The following is a 19,718-nucleotide window of genomic DNA, read 5'->3' on the forward strand; positions in this document are numbered from 1 at the left end:
TTAGAACACGGCACCTCCGATAATGAAGACTCGTTCTTCCTCGCGCTTCACCCACTGTATGACTTTGTTGGCGCCTTGGGCGAGGCCGGCCCGGGATGCGTGCGGTCCTGCTACGCAATATAATTCGAACGTCGGCGTGGTCCAGGCCAGAGAGATGCTGTCGCGGTTCATGCAGTGTAGGATTTTGAGGTGGGAGTGTTTGGCGTGGGTGGACGCGTGTAAGTTGTGATACAGCGTCATCAACCTGGAAGAGCCGATGTTAGCTAACGAGTCTGTGGATATAACCGGTGTGAGTGGCTGTGGATAACGTGTGGCGAGATGGACTTACTTCCTTCGTGCTAGGAGGGTGTCGAAATGGGGGGAGAATGATGGCATGGTGAACTGGACGTTGGCACGTGACTTGTAGAGGAAATGTCGTAGGGAGGTTCCGGGCACAATGTCGGTAGTGCTCGGACGGCCCTGGCTAACCGCGGTCCTGATGATTTCCATACTGCCGTTGCTGTAGAGTTGGGCCACAACATCATCTCGCATCTGCTTGAGCTCGAAAAAGCTCTCCTTGTCCGCGCTGATGAGGAGAACGGCTATCTCGTCCTCTCGGCTACTGCTGCTGGTGCTGGTTATCGATGGCCGCTCCTCGGATCCTGTACCTTTTTCATCCAAAGCGCTCAAGAAGCTGACGTACATGTAGAGATAGCCTCTATTGTTAAAGCCGGGGAGACACACTGGTATCCAGTTCTCTCCACCACCGGCTTTCACGCTGCCGGCTTCAAATAGCATGTTGAAGATCAACTGCAGGTCACTGGGATGAAGGGAATGTCGCTTTGGTCTGATGACACTGACAAGTCTCCCACCCGCGACAACCATGCCGTACAGAAGCTTCTCTGATCGAGCTTTCAAGAGGGTATTATTAATCACAAGGCGCTGAGACTTGCGGATCTTCAAACACTCAAGAGCGGACAGCAACGCCGTCGGAGAGCCTTTCGTGAACGTGTCTGCCAGCGACGAAAGTAGAATTTCCGTGCCCTCGAGAGGCCGCCGGAGATCAGTATTGGGCCGACTCGTGAACAGCTGAGTCAAGGTAGGTAGGGTAAGGGTTGAGAGAATTTGCATGTATAATGCGTCTAGCTGAGCTCTGAGTTGGACATCGCTTTCCCCGAGCTTGCTGATGGCAACGAAGTATAGTGGTCCAGCTATGGACACAACAAATCTTGTGGCTCCAGCTGTAAATCCCATTAAAGGATCCTTCGCCCCCTGGAAAAATGATATAATGGTCTGAATGATCCCAATGTATCCGTTTATTAGGTTTTGGTCACCATGACGGCTGTAAATTGGTTTGCCGGCAGAGGACAAGATAAGATAATGCTTGAACTTGGACTTCCACTGAAGCAGGACTTCCTCTACATGTAGGATCAGCGTTGCGCTAATATGAAAGTTTTGAGCGAGCATTACCTCCGTTCGCACCACTGTTATCCACAGCCTCTATCTCGTCGAACTCTTGCTCAAAGTTGACCAAGGATCGATCCTCGTAGTCTGCCTCCTCGAGAGCATTCACGGATCCCGTTTGAGTACTGAGCAGCTTCCACGCAGCACTTTGGGAGCTCAAACCTTCATCTAACAGACTTGCAAGATCTCCATTGGCCTTCAGCGTTGGGGCGTAGCTCATGACACTTGCACTATCGTCAAATTCGCTCCCATTTCGGCTTATCTTCCTGCTTAGTGTCCTCTGCCCTCCAGGATTACCAGATATAGACACCGATTCTGATACCGCTCGACTAGCCGGAGTAGAGAAAGTGCCCCGGGATCCATCTGGAAATGATAGGGTCTGTATATCGATCGACGATAGCCCGGTGGTAGGTTTGCTGGCATAAGCCGAGCCTGGTCGATTTGCAGGCTTCAGGAGGGATGGCCTTGGAGGCAGTGGAGGCCGCAATTCTGCCTCCACTTGAGCTGAGTCCTGCCCATCTTTCCCGGTCTCTAAAGAAGAGGCCTCCTCTGTTGCAGTCCCCCCTCCCGAACCATCTTCTTCATCGTCAAGGGTCATCGAACCGGTGCCATGGTCCAGCGTCTGCACCGTCACCGTGGGCGTTGAACCAACTGGCGCATTTGCTTGGTCATTGGTAGATACTGCCACTGGACTCGAGTTGCCCATCCAGGCCAGGCAGGATGCAGCTATTCGCAGTTTGTCTTGAAATAAATTGGATTCGTCGTTAACTACCGATGTGCAAGGATATCCGAATGGCGGGGGAGCTTGGCGGAAAGGAATGCGAGCTGACTAGCCCGACAGCCTTTCCAAAGAGGCCACGCGAAAAGTAGATGCGTTCTCAGCCTTGCACCTTACGATACAAACCAAAGCACACTTTGCGCAAAACCAATCCTCGGCTCCGACTCAATACTCAGACGATGCCAGTGATTCTTCAAACCACCAACTGCGAACGAACCGCATAAATTATGGCCCTCGAGGCAGGCCGACAATCAGTCTCCCCGGCCAGCTCCGGGAGAGCTTCACCAGTCGCAAAGACTTGGAGGAACCAGTTAGGCTCTGGTAGGACCGTAGACTATGATTTAGCCCTATTTATCTAACGCTTTACTTAGAGGAGCCTCCAAGCAGAGACAAGGCATTCCGCAGATATGCGTCTGGTGTTGAAAGGTCACTTTCGTTGTTTGAGACAGCCCTACAGGAATGGGCAGACTACATCTCCTTTCTGGGACGGCTCCTCAAGGTCTACTTCTATCCTTATTACTAATTGGATACATGCTGACCTTTCCAGTCCTTACAAGCGCATCCCAGCAATATCAAAGTTGTTCCATCAAAATCAATTGTCGCAAAGCGTCTTGCTCAGTGCTTAAACCCTTCGCTTCCTTCTGGCGTACACCAAAAAGCTCTCGAAGTCTACTCTTTCATATTCTCTATGATAGGTAGAGATGCCCTTTCAGACGATCTCCCACTGTACTTTCCAGGTCTCTCGTCTACACTTTCGTTCGCATCGCTTTCCGTAAGAGCACCATTTCTAGACCTTCTAGAGAAACACATTCTGAAGCTTAATCCTGTGTCTCTACGCCCAGCACTGAAGGCGATCATACTTGCGTTGCTACCTGGGCTGGAAGAGGAGACCAGCGAGGAATTTGAACGAACATTGAAACTCTTGGACGGATTCAAGCATGGCATAAGACCAGCCAATGCCCAAGACCTGGCTGGGGATCATAGCACTGGGGATGAGTATTTCTGGCAATGCTTCTTCCTTGCCGCCATTACGAGCAACGGCAGACGGCTTGGTGCGTTAGCATACTTGGTCCGAAATCTCCCAAAGCTTGGCCAGCCCTGGTCTACCGACTCATCAAATACACCAGCAAATGGATCGGAAAATGATGAAGAGGCAACAAAACGTTTAGGGGAGATCGTGACCTCTCCGGAGCCAGGCCTCTTACTTAGATGTTTTGCTGCTGGCCTGGGTGACGAACAGCTCTTGATACAACGAGGTTTTCTAGATCTACTCGTTAGCCATCTGCCCCTACATTCGCATGTCCTGCAGGAGAGAGTGAAGCGCGAAGACTTGGAGCTTCTTATCACTGCCGCAGCAGGAGTGGTATCTAGGAGAGAAATGAGTCTCAACAGGCGTCTCTGGACCTGGCTTCTCGGCCCGGACCCTGCCCATATTGAAGGTGAAAATGGTCCCGAGTCTCCGACTTCGGTGATGGGGGATCTTCTCGGGTCTGTGCCTTCGTCTAGGACACGATACTTTGAGGAATTTGGGCTGCAACCGTTGGTGCAAGCGCTGCTAAAATTAATTGCACGAGATTCCACCAATGCTGTGGAGAGAGCTCGCCCATTCCGAATATGTCTCTCATTGATGGATAGATGGGAAATCGGTGGCCTCGTGGTCCCAGATATCTTTCTACCGATCGTTGATAGTGTGCGTAGATACAAAGACCAGGCACCGACTAAAGCAGACTTCTCGGAGGTGCTTCGTAGTGCCAGTGTCTTTTTCGATGGCGTCGAGAGCGGATTGATCTGGGGGGAGATTATTCAATTGATTGCACAAGCGATTGGTCCTGGAGATTTACCCTCCACGGGGAGAATCGACAGACTCTCCTTAGTGAACTTCGTAATCGCGCACTTCAATATTCGAGAGGAAGAGATGCTCTTGATACATGCGCCATTAACGACCTTGACACTTCTGACATTACTGGGAGATGCGATAGGAAAGTCTCAGCAAAATCCCAGTCAGTCTGGCACTCCCGAGAAGATACCGAGATTAGCTCTAGGTATCGCTATTGACTTGGTCGATCTCATCCCGGAAAGAGCCTTTCGAACCAGGCCGTCGACGAGTCAGTCGACAGCAACATCTGTGGAAGAAGATTCTATTCTCCGAGCCACAACCTCGGAAATCCTGCAAAAAGTCAAGACTTTCTACATTCAGGATCAAGGGAATTTGGATGCTTTCCCTCCCCCATACTCGCCTCACGCTGTGAGCGAGATTCTCATCCGTGAGATTGGCAGCCTCACTTGCCAAAGCCTTTCTGATTCAGTGTCAAGTGCTGATGCTGGTATCAAAAGCAAGTTACTGGTAATGATGCTGGCCAAAGTTCCTAAAGCTGACAGTCTGGACGTGGCCAAACTTGTTGAATCAATTCAGAAAAGATTTGCAGTTCCCGCGCAACTACCATTCATAACTTTCACTTCAATCATCTCTCTCGCCACTAATCTATACTCAGCATCCTACATATCTGCCATCGAGTTATCTAGACTCGTGGAACCTCTTGTGCGGCAAGCATGGTCTTACTTGTCAGCATCTCATCCCAAATACCACGTCGAGACAGTTCGATGTCTCTGGCAACTACAAACAGCGTTGTCTCTCTCGAGCCATGAGATCGAGGCCTCAATATGTTCCCTTATGGTTGAGCACGACACAACCGGGACCTTTGGGGCTCGAAACGCAGATCCTGGTAGAAGTTTTGGCTTGCTGTGGACGCATACTATGCAAGATACAACTTCACAGCTGGATCGTAAGGCGTCAAAAACGTCCACGATTGATACCAAAACCTCACCGCGCCTTCTAGGAGTCGCAAATTACGAAGTGATGCTCTCCCGGCCCGTATTCCTCCTACTTGATTCTCTTCTTGACGAGCGTACCCAGCTTTTTATGACTGTGCGAACCTGGCTTCAGACTCTCGTGGGAGTTGACAAGTGTGTATCCTCTCTTCCCGTATTATGTACGTTCTAATATCATCTAGGCTGTTTCACCTCTTTGTGGCGAAATTCTCGGAATTTGAATTCCTTCAGACTCTCCCCGCAGAGTCATCGAGCTCTGTAGACAGCAATGTTCAGATGTACGATAGCGAAGACGACTTGGACCTATGTTTATATTATTTGCGCACTCTGTCGAATATGCTGCGCTGGTCATCTGACAGTATGTGGGCTGCTCTTGCGCAGAATACTATCGACACGAGTCGCCCCTCATTATTTCGCATTAGTAAGTCTTGCTCGTAACCCACACCGAGCTGCGCTTACTTCTTTCTAGCTGGCCGTAACGGTGAAATTTCTCTTCTCGAATTCTTTTTGCATGTCTGTCTACGCTCAATTTCTGGAAGCCATGGCGTCGAAAATTCCGAGGAGCCTCGCGTTAGCCAATTTCACAGAGCCGCCTTGTCAACTCTCCACCAGATTCTCCTAAGCCCATACTCCCTTTCTCTAGCCGAGCTACACCTGGAAAATGTTCTGATAGACCGACTGATGCAGTCTCTTGAGGGAGCGGATCCTTTCATTCAAGTGCTACTGTTGGATGTTGTGTTCGATACACTTAAGCTGCGTAACTCGGCCAGACCTGTAGCTTCATCCTCGTCCCCTGCGGCAGAGAAGCGCTCAACTGTGGACAATCCTCAAAACCCTCATCTGTCTCTCACCACCAATGATAGTGAGCACTACGCAGAATCGAGTCTCCCATCTCCACCTGCATCTCTGGTTAAATGTCTCCAAGCAGGGTTCGCAGCTCCTAGTAGCCGTCCTGTTCTGGATAGCTGGGTTAGCTTCCTAACCGAGTGCCTGCCGCTGTACTCGGATACTATTTTTCAGATACTGATACCGCTTGTAGAGACATTTTGCTCGCAGGTTGGGGGTACTTTTAATAGCTTGCAGGAAACCTTCAAGGAAGACTCTGCTCTCAAAACAGTTTTCGGTGCTCCCGAGTCAACGCTTATTTCTCTCCTGAACGGTCTGGAACATGTCTTGGCACGAGCTCACGATCGTCTTTTGCAGGACGAAGTCAAGACACCCCAAGTCAAGAGTCCGGAACAGCCACAAGGATTCTTTGGTAATATGGTATCAGGGGTGTTTGCTTCAGAAACACCTCAAGCAAGAACTGCTACCGCCAACAATCGTCTTACGGTTTTGCTATCATTTCAGGATGCTGTACGCATTTGTTTCGTGATCTGGTCTTGGGGTGGTAAGAACGGAGCCTCACAAGATGTAGTATCAGCTGCTTCTTTCAACTACACATCTTTGCGAATGAGGAACCGCGCCAGGAGGCTCTTAGAACACCTCTTCGCTGCAGAAGCTCTAGAATGCCTGGAGACAGTAGTCGAAATCTGGCAAAAGTCTGCCAGGAGCCCCAACGACCTGAAAACGCCTGTTGTTTTCAACCTCCTCCATGTGCTCGATGGTTCTAGGCCGAAACACACCATACCAGCCATCTTCAATGCAATATACAGTCGAACAAATCCGTCTGCTCTGGATCCAGCTCGGAAATCGACGTTAACGGCGTCTCTGAGTGACACGGATCTTGTCATATTTTTGGTCGAATATGCTCGGTCGCTAGAAGACGACGCAATGGACGAAATCTGGACTGACTGCATGACGTTTTTAAAAGACATATTGGCGAACCCATTTCCGCATCGACAGACATTGCCAAGCCTGCTAGAATTTGCAGCCATATTAGGTGAGAAGGTCGACAACACCAACTTTGGAGAACAGCGTAGGATGAGAAGAGAACTAGGAGTGAGTTCCTTGCTAATTCACCTTGGGATTGAGCTAAATTTATAGGACTCGTTTCTTCGACTTCTGGCTGCGATCTTCGCTACCCGGCCCATGGGGCTCTCTGATGGTGCCCCCGACGCCGATGATCGTGCAAACTCAAGATCAGACGACATCGTGGGCATTTTGGCTTCCATTGCGCCTAACCTTCCCAAAGTTCTTGTCGAACCTGACCGTATCCTCGCAGCTGCTAATACGATTTCCGCGAATGTCGTTGGGCCAACTTTCAAGTCCAAATCCTTCCCTGATAACGTGTCGAAGAACTCGTTGATACTGCTCTATCAACTAGCAAGACTGCCTAACACTCAAAAGACATGGAAGAAAGACATAGGAGACGCCTTCAATGATGCTAGGTTTTTCTCAAATGCGGTGCCACTGGTCGATAGTGACTGGCTCCCACTCCTCAAGCAGTGGACTTTGAGTGACAAGGAAAGGATGCCCGAGCTCCTCGCTCGGATCCTTCCACCAACAACCGCAGGAATTGTTTTTGGTGTGGGAGCAACATCAGCTAGACTCGAAGCTGATCGGAAAACACAGCTCAACCTGCGCCGTATCGCCACTCTGGTCCTTGCCACAATGAACGACAACTTCGCTGGAGACCTGCCCATGATGCAAGAAAAGATCGTCGAGCTAGTAGCTGCCTCAACGACTTCGTCGCCGTCATCCACAACTCGAGCTGACATCTACTTGCTTCTTCGCGCGTTGGTCCTTAAGACTTCTGCTGTCCATCTTGCCACGTTTTGGCCAATCGTTAATGCCGAGTTACACGCAGCCATCTCATCCGTTGTTTCGCCCGACCACAGTGCGGCTTCCGAAACATACAACAACTACTCAGTTCTCCAAGCCTGCAAACTGCTGGACACGCTGCTATGCATTGCACCCGACGACTTTCAACTCCATGAATGGCTTTTCATCACCGACACAATCGACGCCGTGTATCGCCCGACGAGTTTCTACCCCGTCGCCATGATCGACGAAATTTCAGAGAAGCTAGGGTCCACGGCTCTGTCTTCAACCGTGCCGACGGAATCGTCCCCATTGCCAGCAGCGAACAGTCTCAGCCGTCGGCCATTGATAGGACCTGGTGGCATCAGCGACGAAGGAACTTGGGAGAGGAAAGACGAGTTGGTGGGTAAGGTTCTGAGGCCTTTCTTCGGCCAGTTGAGCATTTTTGCGTTTGAGAGCACATACTCGATGGGTGTGCCAGACTGGGAGGCATGTAGGATGGGGCTACTGAGGGATCTGTTTGACGAGAGGAGCATTACTAAGGCATTGTAAAAGATAGGCAAAAGGACTGTCCGCGCTCGGCCCTGATGATGGTCCGGTGTGATTTAAGACTGAATAGTCATGTTACCTCGTAATCAACCACCTGTGCTAATCCCACATGTTCATCGCTTTCTAGCAAGTCCTCGAAGTCCTCAGTTATTCGTGTAATAACCACCCTCCCTCAACACCTTTTTATCATAATCACTGCACCACATACGCGCCATTCAAAACGCGTAGCACGTCAGAGATCCCTTAAGCCTCAAGCTGAGAGCCGAGTATATTCCACAAACCAAGACCCTAACACCACAGCTTCTTCCACCAGCCATGGAATCTACCCACTAATCCCAGATTTCGCCAGGCCATAAGCTGCCGTGTCCGACATCCAGGAAGTGTAGCATATCTACCGAATCCCATCCCATCCATAAAGCCCTCGCGTCCCGCAAGAAGGCGTTCCTGGCGACACAGCGCGGTGAAGATAGCTGCTGCTGACGAGAGAGAGATCGATTGAAAGACGCATATCTTGTCCTGCGTGCCTGGTTTTCCAGGGTTCGATCCCGTAGGAGATTGTGAGACTGGGAGGAAGGTGTTGTTTGGTTGATACGACCGGACGGTAACCGACGACTAAATTGAAGAAGGATATCGAGGTTTGGACTTTGATCGGGTCTACTTCTTTTCTAGTACTATCCATCCCGCCCGTAAAAAAAAGGAGTACACATCTATCGGATTCTATACTCATTTAAATTGCATTCTAAGGTATTGTGAGATACGACAATGACAACAACAACAGCAATAGTAACAGCACCCTAAACCCAAAGCCCCAAGCCCTAGCCCTTAAAAAAAAACAATATCAACAATTCCTCCCTTCCTTCCTTCAAGCTCTTCACACCGAACGCCACCAATCCTTGAACGACTGATGCCAGCTCTTATTTTCAGGTACAGGTTTTCCAATGATATCCCATTTCATCCAGTTAACGGTCTTGAATTTTCGTATATCGTCTTTTGATTTCCAGCAGTGAGTCCATAGATCCAATTCATTGTCGTTTACTACATCAGTTGGGATAGCCATTTGCAGCTCCGTTTCGGATCCTATAACATTTAAAAAGCGTAATGCCTTCTCTGGGTTTTCTGGCACTTTCGAACGAATAAATTCCAAGAGAGCATCATCTTTACGGAACCAAGTTGGGTCATATACCACTTTCCCTCGATGTCTCTCTTCGTCTGTAGGAGGTTTTTGCTCGGGGATCCATACTTTGCTGAACTCTTTAAGCTTTTTACTATTCGCTTTAATAACACAATACGATTCGCCACCTCCCGCCTGCCACCTGTTCGGATCGTTTGCTATTGAGATGGTTAACTTTGCGCAAACGAAGAACGATTAAGACTGCTGAGTATAAATCGACTTACACAAGTAAAAGCCCGTGGTTAAAAAGCGACGGAACTCTTCTCCATCGTACATCTTATTTCTATGAGGCCTATTATTTTCATTGAAAATCTGGGCCTGCGACTGTGATTCGCGTAATTAGTAAATATAAGCTTATATTATATAAATTCCAATGAAACTTACGTCGGCAACGACTCGATAGCCGATGACTTCTCTTTTATCGAATATTCCTTGAACTCCGCTGAAAAGCAAGCTCGAGGCTAGCAAGATCGAGCTAAGAGATTGTAATGGTAGCATCATCTTGGAAGTACCGAAAACGCGTCAATGCGAGCTGACGAAAAGGAATAAGCTTGTATAGATAAAAAGATAACAAGGAAAGCGATAATGAGGCAGATAAGAGTAAAGAGAGGTGATGGTAAGGAATCTACTCTGAAGCAGGCTCTCTTTTTTATAATGTATCGATCTCTATTGAAATTTTTACGTCGACTATAAATAATCGTGCGGCTAATATTACTGTGTTTTTATTTTTATATCGGAGATCATCGGGAATATTAGATCCAACTTACGCTTAATCAACGCTTAATTAATAATATGAATAATACTGCAATCTCCTTTTCTAATTGCATCTTGACAACGATCAACGTCCTCCCTCCGGGGCGTGAAAATTACTCGTGCGATCATGAAGTCTGTTCGCCAAGGCGAAAATGGCTCAGAAATAAGTTGCATCACTCTACGGAAGTGCAAGTCCAAAAAGTTTGTCACCGCTTAATTCTGCCCCCGCCAGTTAATGCTCTGACATGGATTCGAATTTTTGGTTTGGCTGGCAGAATCAGGCGGTGACAAACTTCTGAGCTTGCACTTCCTTAGAGTTATGCAACTTATTTCTGAGCCATTTTCGCCTTGGCGAACAGACTTCATGATCGCACGAGTAAGGTACTTGTTATTTGTTATTATTATATTTTATCAAAACGTCGGGTGGGTGGCAAGCGGAGCCAGCCGCCTGAAGACCTCCCCTAAGGTACGGCGACGTGCGAAGCTAAGGAGTCACATACAAGACAGCCCGAAAAAGCAGTTCAAGGTACCTATCACAGCAAAAGCTACCATCAAGTGCGCCCTTCCCCTACAGATAGGATGGATCACAGTCAAAGAGAAGACAAGCAAAGAAGCAGAGCAGAAACTGCCGCATGCCTAAGGACTGCATAGCCGAAAGTGTACATTTACTATTCATTATTAGATTTACTACTCGTAGGTTACCTTGGATTCAATTCGAGAACAATTGATCCGACTTGCAGGGCAAGTCGGAACCACTACGTAAGGCGGGGACACTTTCATGAAAAGACTTATTACTACGGTACAGGCCTAAGTATTACCCCTCGAGGGTGCCTTAAAAGTTTAGTTTTATATATCCTCGCTTCTTCTAGTACTGACACTTGCAATTCTGATATGTAATCAGGGCACGGACGCGTAACGTCAAAAGTACATCAAAAGTACTATTTTAGAATACTACTTTAATCCAGCACAAGGATAACACAACGATAAATAATTAGAATCTTATCAGTTGACTGTTGATAGAATCAGTACGGTGCATATTTTCGAACAAGAGTAATCACAACGTTATGGGTGGTTAATCTTCTATCGATTTTATCAAGTAAGTTGACGTAAATAGCAAGCAGCTTACGTAACATCAAAGCGAGCTTGGGAGTGCACCTACCAAGGTATACACGCGCAATTAAGAGTTCACAGAATTTGAAGAGGCGTGTTTGTTTGAATGATTTGAAGTTCGAAATAATAGTATATCTCTAGTCTTCAATTGTCAGTACCGGTACTTCAATCACGTTGTCTGCCATTTTGGGATTCTGCCTCCCGTCACCACGCGCACTTTTTAACTGACTAATCAATTCCATTCGCTAAAAAAGGTTATTTGCATTTTTTCATGAGGCCACATTCCCCCTTATAAGGGAAGGAGCTCTCCGGTAACACAAAGCTTCGCAAGCTCGCTTTGATAACGACGAAAATAGGTGTACCGCCTTGGTAGTGCCCAGGAGCGACCTGGCCCAGCCAGGTTGGATTTTTCCACAAATCTAATTCAAGGTAACCGACGGCTATATCAAAACCTACCTTAGAGGCAGGTAAGAGGTCATTTAAACGGTTAGCTGATTGTTCGAAGACCATCTCCATCTCTTTCAAGCACGGTCCTAGGAGGTTGGCAGGGCTGGTGGATCACCCTAGCTCTACAGCTGCTGAATTGGAGTCAAACTTATAATTATACCGATTTAAAAATTCAGATCCTAAGTGAAATGAAACCATTTTAATCGATTGATCCGTCTTTGGTAAGAGCTCGTCCTTTCGTCAGAAGATTATTACTAAAGTGAGACCGTTTTCACCGATTTGGATTATCGTTTACCAAAGTCAGTCTTTTTACGAAGAGACCGTTCTGGGACCGTGGAACCGTTTTAGGGGGGTACAGCGGTGAAGCTTTCCGACCCACTGTGGGAAACTAGGTTAATCGAGCAATACCCCTACGGTCCTTCGCGTTGTATCGGTGAAAGCGATACGCGTTCGAATTTTTATGTTCCTATATTCTACTTCGCGCGAGTAATTATCATCAACAGGTTATCGTTGATGCTGATAGGAGATTTCCCCAGCATGAAAAAAAATTACCCTTTTCTATAGAGTGTAATCGTCGGTTACCTTGAATTTAATTTGTAAAAAATCCCGACCTGGCGAAGGCGGGACAGTAACGGTATACCACTTATTAAACAACAACTATTAATACAAAAAAGAAAAAAAAAAAAAATTTATATGCTTAGAAAATTTTTCTTCACAAACGGAAATTAAATTTTATAAAGATGCATTTAATTGTAGTAATCTAATACATTGAAATGTAGTAAGAAAATAGTTAAAAATTGTCTTAAATAATTCAAATTTACTTAATTATTACAAATATCTTAATAACCACAACTTTAATTCAAAAAACGTCACATAGATCGAAAATAAATGATTTAATATATGATATTACTAAAAGTATTAATTATTAAATTAAAGTTGATAGTGATGCACGTATTCTTTTGATAGATTTAAATAAAAGTCCGATTTTCGTGTTCCTCGCTTATTCTAGTATATACGCGGCAATTCTGATATATACGCATTACCAAAATCGAAAAGTATACACCAAAAGTACTATTTTTATTACTTTAACCCAATACAATAAAGGAATAACAACTTGTAATTAAAATTCAATTACCACGGTACAGGCCTAAGTATTACCCCTCGAGGGTGCCTTAAAGGTTTAGTTTCCACTTTAAACCCCCTGTTTTCCCTACCCTCGAGGGGTAATACTTACGCCCGCGACGTAGCAATTGATTAGTATCAAACTAAATGCGGCGCATCTTTTTATAAAAAATTATTATTATATAATAGTTGGTTGATTTTTTATTCATTAAAAAGGAGCAAATTTTACTGTTCCGCCTTGATAGGTGTCCCGCCTTGGTAGTGCCGACTTGCTACAGCAAGTCGGTCAATTCTTTCGAATTAAAGTTTTAAGAAAACCGACGATTATACTATATTATCGCGTTCAGCGACACGAAGCGAGGGACCGTAAGGGTATCGCTCGATTAAGCTAGTCTTCCAAAGTGGGTCGGAAAACTTGACCGCTGTAAACGTCCCGGGGCCGTCCCCGAACTCAAAACCGAGCCCCAGAAGTTAAAGCCAAATACGTACCTTAAAGGCAGGTAGGGGGTCATTTGAGCGGTCCTCTGACCCTTTTTTATCAAAGACGGTTATTAAACGATTTAAAATCAGTGTTAGTTATAAATCAAGAATAATTCACCTTTTTAATCGTCCCCGAGCTTAAGACCGTCCCATGGCCGTCCTATAGCCGTCCCCGTCCATATTTTTAAAACAGGTTTACTAATAGGCTCGTTTTAAAAAATATAAATAGTTCGATAATTATTTTAACGAAAATATAGTTATAAATAAAAATCGTTTTTTAAATAAAATCGTTTTAATAATAATTTAATAAATTCATGCCAAGATATTTCTCGGTATCGCTGCTACGGCTTATATATCAACGCTTTAAATTTCTAATAATCGGAATCGATCGATTTAGTAAAAGTTTCAAATTGAAAAAAAAAAAATTATTTCTTTATTAATCAACGTTTTTCGAGACGGTTTTAAGTTCGGGGACGGCCTTGGGACGGCCACAGAACGGCTACAAGACGGTCTTAAAACGGTCTTTTCGTAAAAAGACCGACTTTTATAAATGACTATTTAATCGATTAAAACAATCTTATTTTAGTAATAATCTTCTAACGAAAAGACGAGCTCTTATAAAAAACGATTTAATCGATTGAAATATTTTTATTTTAACTACGATTTAAATAATTTAAATCGTTTGTTTTCAGATTCTATTCAATTTTAAGTATCGGCTTAAGGTGATCCACTAGCTATGCCAACCTCTTAGAATCGTCTTTCAAAGAGACCGTCATCGGATTGTCAGCTGACGGTTTAAATAACCCTCTGCCTGCTTCTAAGGTAGTAATTAGTGCATGCTTTTTTTACTTCCTCTCATTTTCCCACCCGCATCCCACACCACCTTGTCCCAGATTCCTGCGAGTGGGATGCGCGCGAGGATCGAGCGAAATTTCGCTGAATCGACCGATTTCAATCTGTATGTCATCGACGAAAAGCGTTGACGTTCGTAAGATGGTAGCGGTAGCGATACCGAGGAGATATCTTGGCGTAGATCTCGGCCTGGCAAGCAATATTCTCGGAGGAATATCTGACTTCAGTTCATCGAGACGTATTAACGATTTTTTTTTTTTTTGCAAACGAATTCGTGTCCAGATCAATTGAAAAAGAAAGACGATTATTAGATCGTTTCAAAATCTTGAAACGGGTTTTCAAAGAAGCCCGTTCTCACTTAATTGGACGAGGACGCTTGCCGTGCTGAATAAGCGAAGAAAACGAAAATCGGACTTCTATCAGAACCCTTCAACAATACCTTTTCTATACTACCAATTTCCGTTTTATAATTATTTTCTTTTGTAAAGTAATAGATTCGATTACTTCTTATCGATCTGAGGGACTTTTTCTTTCTCAATCAAGGTTGTGGTTGTTAAGATGTTTGTGGCGGGCAGGTAAAATTTAATTACTTAGACCAGTCTTTAGTCATATTTTCACTACATTTTAATCTACTGACTCGCAACAAATGGATGCATCTTTGTACCTATAATTCACATTTGTATAGCAATTTTTTCTGAGCAAGTAGACTTTTCCTTAATGTTTACATCGGTAGTTGTAACTTAATAAGTGTTTTGATGACAGCGTCCCGGGTCCCGGGTGCCGACCTACTACAGCAAGTCGGACATTTTTCTCGGATTAATTTTAAGGCAACCGACGATTAAGCTTCGATTTAACGTTTCTACTTCATTGCAAGTAGATATTCTTAATTTCTCTTACTTGTAGTTATAGATCGGTATATTGTATTTCGTTTGAGTCGTATTACGCGCCGAGACTTCTTACGGAGTACGGAGGTACGGGGGTATACGAAGTAATCGTCGGCTCGCTTAGGTGAGGCCTCTTATCATCCTTTCAGTCTTCGTCGGTATAAGCAATACACTACCACGCAGGGAGGACAAGGAGGTCGCAACCGCCCTTGAAGATCGGATATCAAGTGGAGCTTATTTCACAAATCCTGTTGAGTGAGAGACTCGATATTAGCCGTTCCAGCATTTGAAGGAGATAGGATTCGGAAGAAGAGGTCGACGCTCTCAGTACAGGTGGTCAAGCTCAATCTTCGATCAGCGCCATGGCAACCACGAGGCCTTCAAACGGCGGAGCAGAGGCTATCGAGAAGAAGAGGAAGAGAAAGAGAGGGAAGGAGTCCGTTGAAGCTCAGACATTCGACGAGACTCCGGCCACGGAAATCGCAGCACAGCTTTTCGAGCTCACAGATCAGTGTCACCACTACACTGCTCGGAAGCAAATTGAATACGATATTCAAAAGTAAGTTCTTTCCTCCCCTCTTCATACGTTTCCACCCTGACATGGTGTAGGTACTGGGATCAGAGATACAGTATCTGGTCCCTCTACGACGAGGGCATCTACATGACCGACGATGCCTGGTTCGGCGTGACCCCCGAACCAGTCGCCAAGTTCGTCGTCGTCCTCCTCCTCCCCTCCTCCTCCAACTCCCGCCTCAGCAAAGTTAAATAGACGCTAAAACACCCAGCAGCAAAGTCGCCCACGATTTCGCCAACCTGGCCTCCGCCTCACGCACAGTGCTCATTGACATCTTCGCCGGCGCAGGCGGGAACGTCATCGCGTTCGCCCTGTCGAACCGCTGGTCGAGCATCGTCGCGATCGAGAAGGACCCGGCCGTCATCGCGTGCGCGTACCGCAACGCGCAGATCTACGGGGTAGCGGACAAGATCACGTGGGTCAACGACGACTCGTTCGCCTATCTCCAGGCCAATTCCTCCCCCTCCTCCTCCTCCTCCTTCATCGACGCCTCCAAGACGGCGATATTCGCCTCCCCGCCGTGGGGAGGCCCCGGATACCGAGACGATGAGATCTTCGACCTGGACAAGATGCAGCCCTACTCTGTGCAGCGGATCCACGACGCCGTCCGGAGCATGGATTCGGCGCTGTACCTGCCCCGGCAGAGCGATGTGAGACAGTTGGCGCGGTTGGCGCCCGAGGGGGGGAAGAAGATTGAGATTGTGCAGTACTGCATGATGGGCGCCTCGAAGGCCATGGTCGCGTATATACCGTCCAGTGCACCTACTACCCCTGCAGAATAGAGTAGGATCGCCCAGCGAGACGGGCGGATGCAGAGAGACTAATACGGCATTGAGTGCTTGGGGATAGATGGGAGATAGATGAGATATGGGGGGGAGGGGGGGGGAGAGAGGTGAAGGAGACTTGTACCTGCTGTCTGAAAGCCCAAGGTCAATTGTAACATATCTCTCTCTCCGAAAAATAAATTGAACTACTTCCCATCCATCCACTTCCCCATCTAACTCCTTTCCTCTCCTTTCCTTTCCTTAAACTTGAACTTCATCTCCATCTTCATCTTCATCTCCGTTTTCATTCTCATCTAGCTCGTATACCAAACCCCCCTCCCCCCTTTCCAATCCAATCAACAAAACAACACAATCCAATCCAACCAACACAAAACACAACAAAACAAACAGCCCTCAGCCAAAAAGTGCCCGCGCGCACATCATTTCCTATCTTTCCCATCTCTCCCATCATTTCCCCACCCTCTCTCCCTCCCATCCTCCCAAGCCCAGCCAAGCTAACCAAATTATATCTCAAAAAACATTTTTTTTTTGTTTAGAAAATCCCCCACACCTCTCCCTTGGAGAAAACGTGCAAGAGAGAGAGAGAGAGAGAGAGAGAGAGAGAGAGAGAGAGAGAGAGAGAGAGGCATAATCCAGCACCAGGTACCGTCCTTACAAAACGCGCGCCTCGAATGCATGCAAAAGTGAGAAAAAAAAATTTGCATTGATCTTTGCGCTATTGAACATCTATCCGTCCTTTACTCCTTTTCTGCTTTTTGTCGCGCCCGCTATGCCAGGGAAGTAGGTCCTCCCCTCCTTTACCCTCCCTCCCTCAACCAAAAACGCCATACCGCTTGGCCTCAGCCCCAAAGAACACAGACTAACGACTGGTAGACAAGTGACTCAAAGCATAAGAGCAGAAAGATCACTCTTCGTCATCCTCATCAGTAGCCGTGTCCTCCTCTACATCGACTTCGTCGTCGTCGTCTTCGTCTCCGGACTCGTCGTCGGAGTCTTCCTCGTCTTCGTCCAGACCGGGGATGCTCTTCCATTGCACATAGTCGCCTTCTATCCACCGCTTGCTGATCGGGAGCTGGTAGGGGTCAAATGGAAAGTAGGCGTCCAGTTGGTGCCAGCTATCATTGTTTCCTCCGTTCCCCGTGTCTCTCAATGCACCGGTGGCATGGCCTGAATAGTACTGGCCGAGGCGGATGCGCTTGTTGGTCTCGAGGAGCGGATACACGTACATGAATCGCAGGTGGCGGGCAATCTTGGCAAACTCGGCCACGATTGGAGGCGAGCAGACCTTGAGAGGGTTGAGCTTCGAATAAATGGCTCGAGTGAGGGTCTCCTTGACCCCAGCAGTCCAGTTCAGGTCCTGGCTGACGAAACCAACGGGATCCTCTTCTTCCGAGATCTCTGAGGATGTGATCAGGTCACGCCACCTGAAGCAGAATATGTATAAGAGCGCCTGTGTCATGGCGTAGAACGTGCCGTACCGCTGCAAATCCGGGCCTCGGCATGTGAGCTCGTTGTGAGAGCGGATAGTATCTAGGTTATCGCCAATGATATCGAAGACGGTCCGGACCACGCTAGCCTGTACGTGAGCCCCTCTGGCTACAAAGCTAGCTAAATAGGCAGCCGATGATTGTCTCTGAACAGCTGCCCGGCTAGGCTGAAAAGCAAGCTGTATGAGGGTACCAGCAAACGAATCGACCAGATGCTCCGCTGTTTGCGCGAAATGGAACAGGAGGAATTGCGTGTGCCGGGATCGATACATGGGAAGTATGGTGTCCGAGAAATGCCGGAGCAGAGTTTCGTACATCGAGGCTGCCTCAACGCTGTTTGGATCGGCGAAATATGGGCTGTAGAGGGTAAAGAGCAAGTCGAGTATGGCGTCCATCTTCTCGACATTAACTTTCATCTCTCTAATTCGCTTTGTGTCGACGTGGTCGTCATCGTCGCTGATGACCGAATCGACGTCGCTGTCCGAGTCTTCCCCGTCTCCACCGCTTCGATTCGGATTCAATGAGATGGCTTGGACAATCGCTGCTGCTACCTCGTCATCGACGTCGTCGAGATCCACCTGCATCTGCACATCAATTGTAACGACCCTTCTCGTAATCTGCTCGAACACTTCAGACTTGAGCTCCGGGGCATACTTGATAAGGCGGACAAGATTGCCGATGTAGGTAACATGAGCCTTTTTCGTATCATCGAGGAGGGGAAACTTCTTTTCGAGAATATCGGACAACGTCCCACTAGCGGAGGGGATCTTTTGAAGGAGAGTTTCCAGAGCGAAATGAATCCGACCGGTAAGCTTTTCTCGGTTGACCTCGGGGTAGCCTGCAAGTCGTCCACTTGCTAACCGTACTGGAGGAAAGGTGAGAATTTGTTCGTCGTTTGAAATATCAGGATGTATGCCTTGGATATCTTACTTCCGTGAAAGTGCCCCACCAGCATCCCCAGCACCATGCCGACGTAAAGGCCCTTCGCACTGACCAGACTGACCAAGAAGTCAACGTACGCCTTCACAAACGCCTGGTCTCTCCCCATCCACTCGCATGCAAGCACAGCCGAGACAAGACTGCGACAACTGCTGTTCAGCAGCGAGGTGTGGGCTGTGAGCGCCCCCAGATACGTCTTGATATCCACATTGAACCCCTCCTCCTCCTCCTCCTCCTCCTCCCCCCCATCCCCCCCCTTATCGCCTTTCTTCCCCGCGAACATCTCCCTAATTCTGTCGTAGCCCTCGCTATCTCCCTTGTCTCTGATATGCGCTTCGATCGATCGCTTGACCTCCCCTCGCACGGAGTCCATGCTCCGGCCTTTGGCCTGGTAGACCTCCATTATCTTTTCCTCGACTGTCGGGTTGAAGCTGACTCGAGCCCTCTTGTTCGGACTCGCAGGATTAGGGATCAAGTCGAGATCCAGGCCGGCATCCTCGGATGTGCGAACGGTGCCACTGAGTGCGGCTCGACGGAGGAGAGGTTTGCTTGGTTTCGCTGCGGGCGCAGAGACTGGAAGCCTGGCGCCTGGGGCGAGGGGCACCATTTTCGAGCCGCCACAGTTCCGCGTAAATCAGGAAGAGTTGGTTGCGATCATGAGATGCGTGACGACTGCTTCGAGGGTACTCGTTCGGGTCGAGGCCACAATCTCGAGATAGTTGTGAGGTTGGTTGCCGCTCCGAGGCCCCCGCCATTGAACAAAAATTAAGTACTAGCTTCGCTTCCCACTAGCGCCCGTGCCATCGCTTCTG

The 19,718-nt window shown here is 47.5% G+C and overlaps 5 protein-coding genes across 5 annotated transcripts; 2 read left to right on the plus strand and 3 right to left on the minus strand.

Annotated features, from left to right (window-relative positions):
• On the minus strand, window positions 1-2,149 carry L3040_009336 (uncharacterized protein; the record flags this gene model as incomplete). The annotated part of the gene is made up of 3 exons (XM_007290288.2): window positions 1-244; window positions 329-1,397; window positions 1,450-2,149. The coding sequence occupies 3 exons, from the start codon at window positions 2,147-2,149 to the stop codon at window positions 1-3; spliced, it is 2,013 nt and encodes a 670-aa protein (XP_007290350.2).
• Window positions 2,150-2,448: 299 nt separating this feature from the next.
• L3040_009337 (uncharacterized protein) lies at window positions 2,449-8,305 on the plus strand (the record flags this gene model as incomplete). The annotated part of the gene is made up of 6 exons (XM_007290287.2): window positions 2,449-2,542; window positions 2,593-2,720; window positions 2,769-5,185; window positions 5,233-5,471; window positions 5,520-6,991; window positions 7,037-8,305. 6 exons carry the CDS (start codon window positions 2,449-2,451, stop codon window positions 8,303-8,305), a joined length of 5,619 nt encoding a protein of 1,872 aa, XP_007290349.2.
• Window positions 8,306-9,337: 1,032 nt separating this feature from the next.
• L3040_009338 (uncharacterized protein) lies at window positions 9,338-9,974 on the minus strand (the record flags this gene model as incomplete). The annotated part of the gene is made up of 4 exons (XM_066155936.1): window positions 9,338-9,379; window positions 9,543-9,631; window positions 9,698-9,797; window positions 9,858-9,974. 4 exons carry the CDS (start codon window positions 9,972-9,974, stop codon window positions 9,338-9,340), a joined length of 348 nt encoding a protein of 115 aa, XP_066010215.1.
• A 5,509-nt stretch (window positions 9,975-15,483) lies between these two features.
• Window positions 15,484-16,477, plus strand: L3040_009339 (uncharacterized protein; the record flags this gene model as incomplete). Its single annotated transcript, XM_007290285.1, has 3 exons — window positions 15,484-15,680; window positions 15,731-15,829; window positions 15,910-16,477. 3 exons carry the CDS (start codon window positions 15,484-15,486, stop codon window positions 16,475-16,477), a joined length of 864 nt encoding a protein of 287 aa, XP_007290347.1.
• Window positions 16,478-17,384: 907 nt separating this feature from the next.
• L3040_009340 (uncharacterized protein) lies at window positions 17,385-19,513 on the minus strand (the record flags this gene model as incomplete). Its single annotated transcript, XM_007290284.1, has 2 exons — window positions 17,385-18,832; window positions 18,898-19,513. The coding sequence occupies 2 exons, from the start codon at window positions 19,511-19,513 to the stop codon at window positions 17,385-17,387; spliced, it is 2,064 nt and encodes a 687-aa protein (XP_007290346.1).
• Between the last annotated feature and the right edge of the window lie 205 nt (window positions 19,514-19,718).

This window comes from Drepanopeziza brunnea (assembly GCF_022702325.1).
Source record: "Drepanopeziza brunnea f. sp. 'multigermtubi' strain 214-2 chromosome Unknown ctg19, whole genome shotgun sequence".
Lineage (NCBI taxonomy): Eukaryota > Fungi > Ascomycota > Leotiomycetes > Helotiales > Drepanopezizaceae > Drepanopeziza > Drepanopeziza brunnea.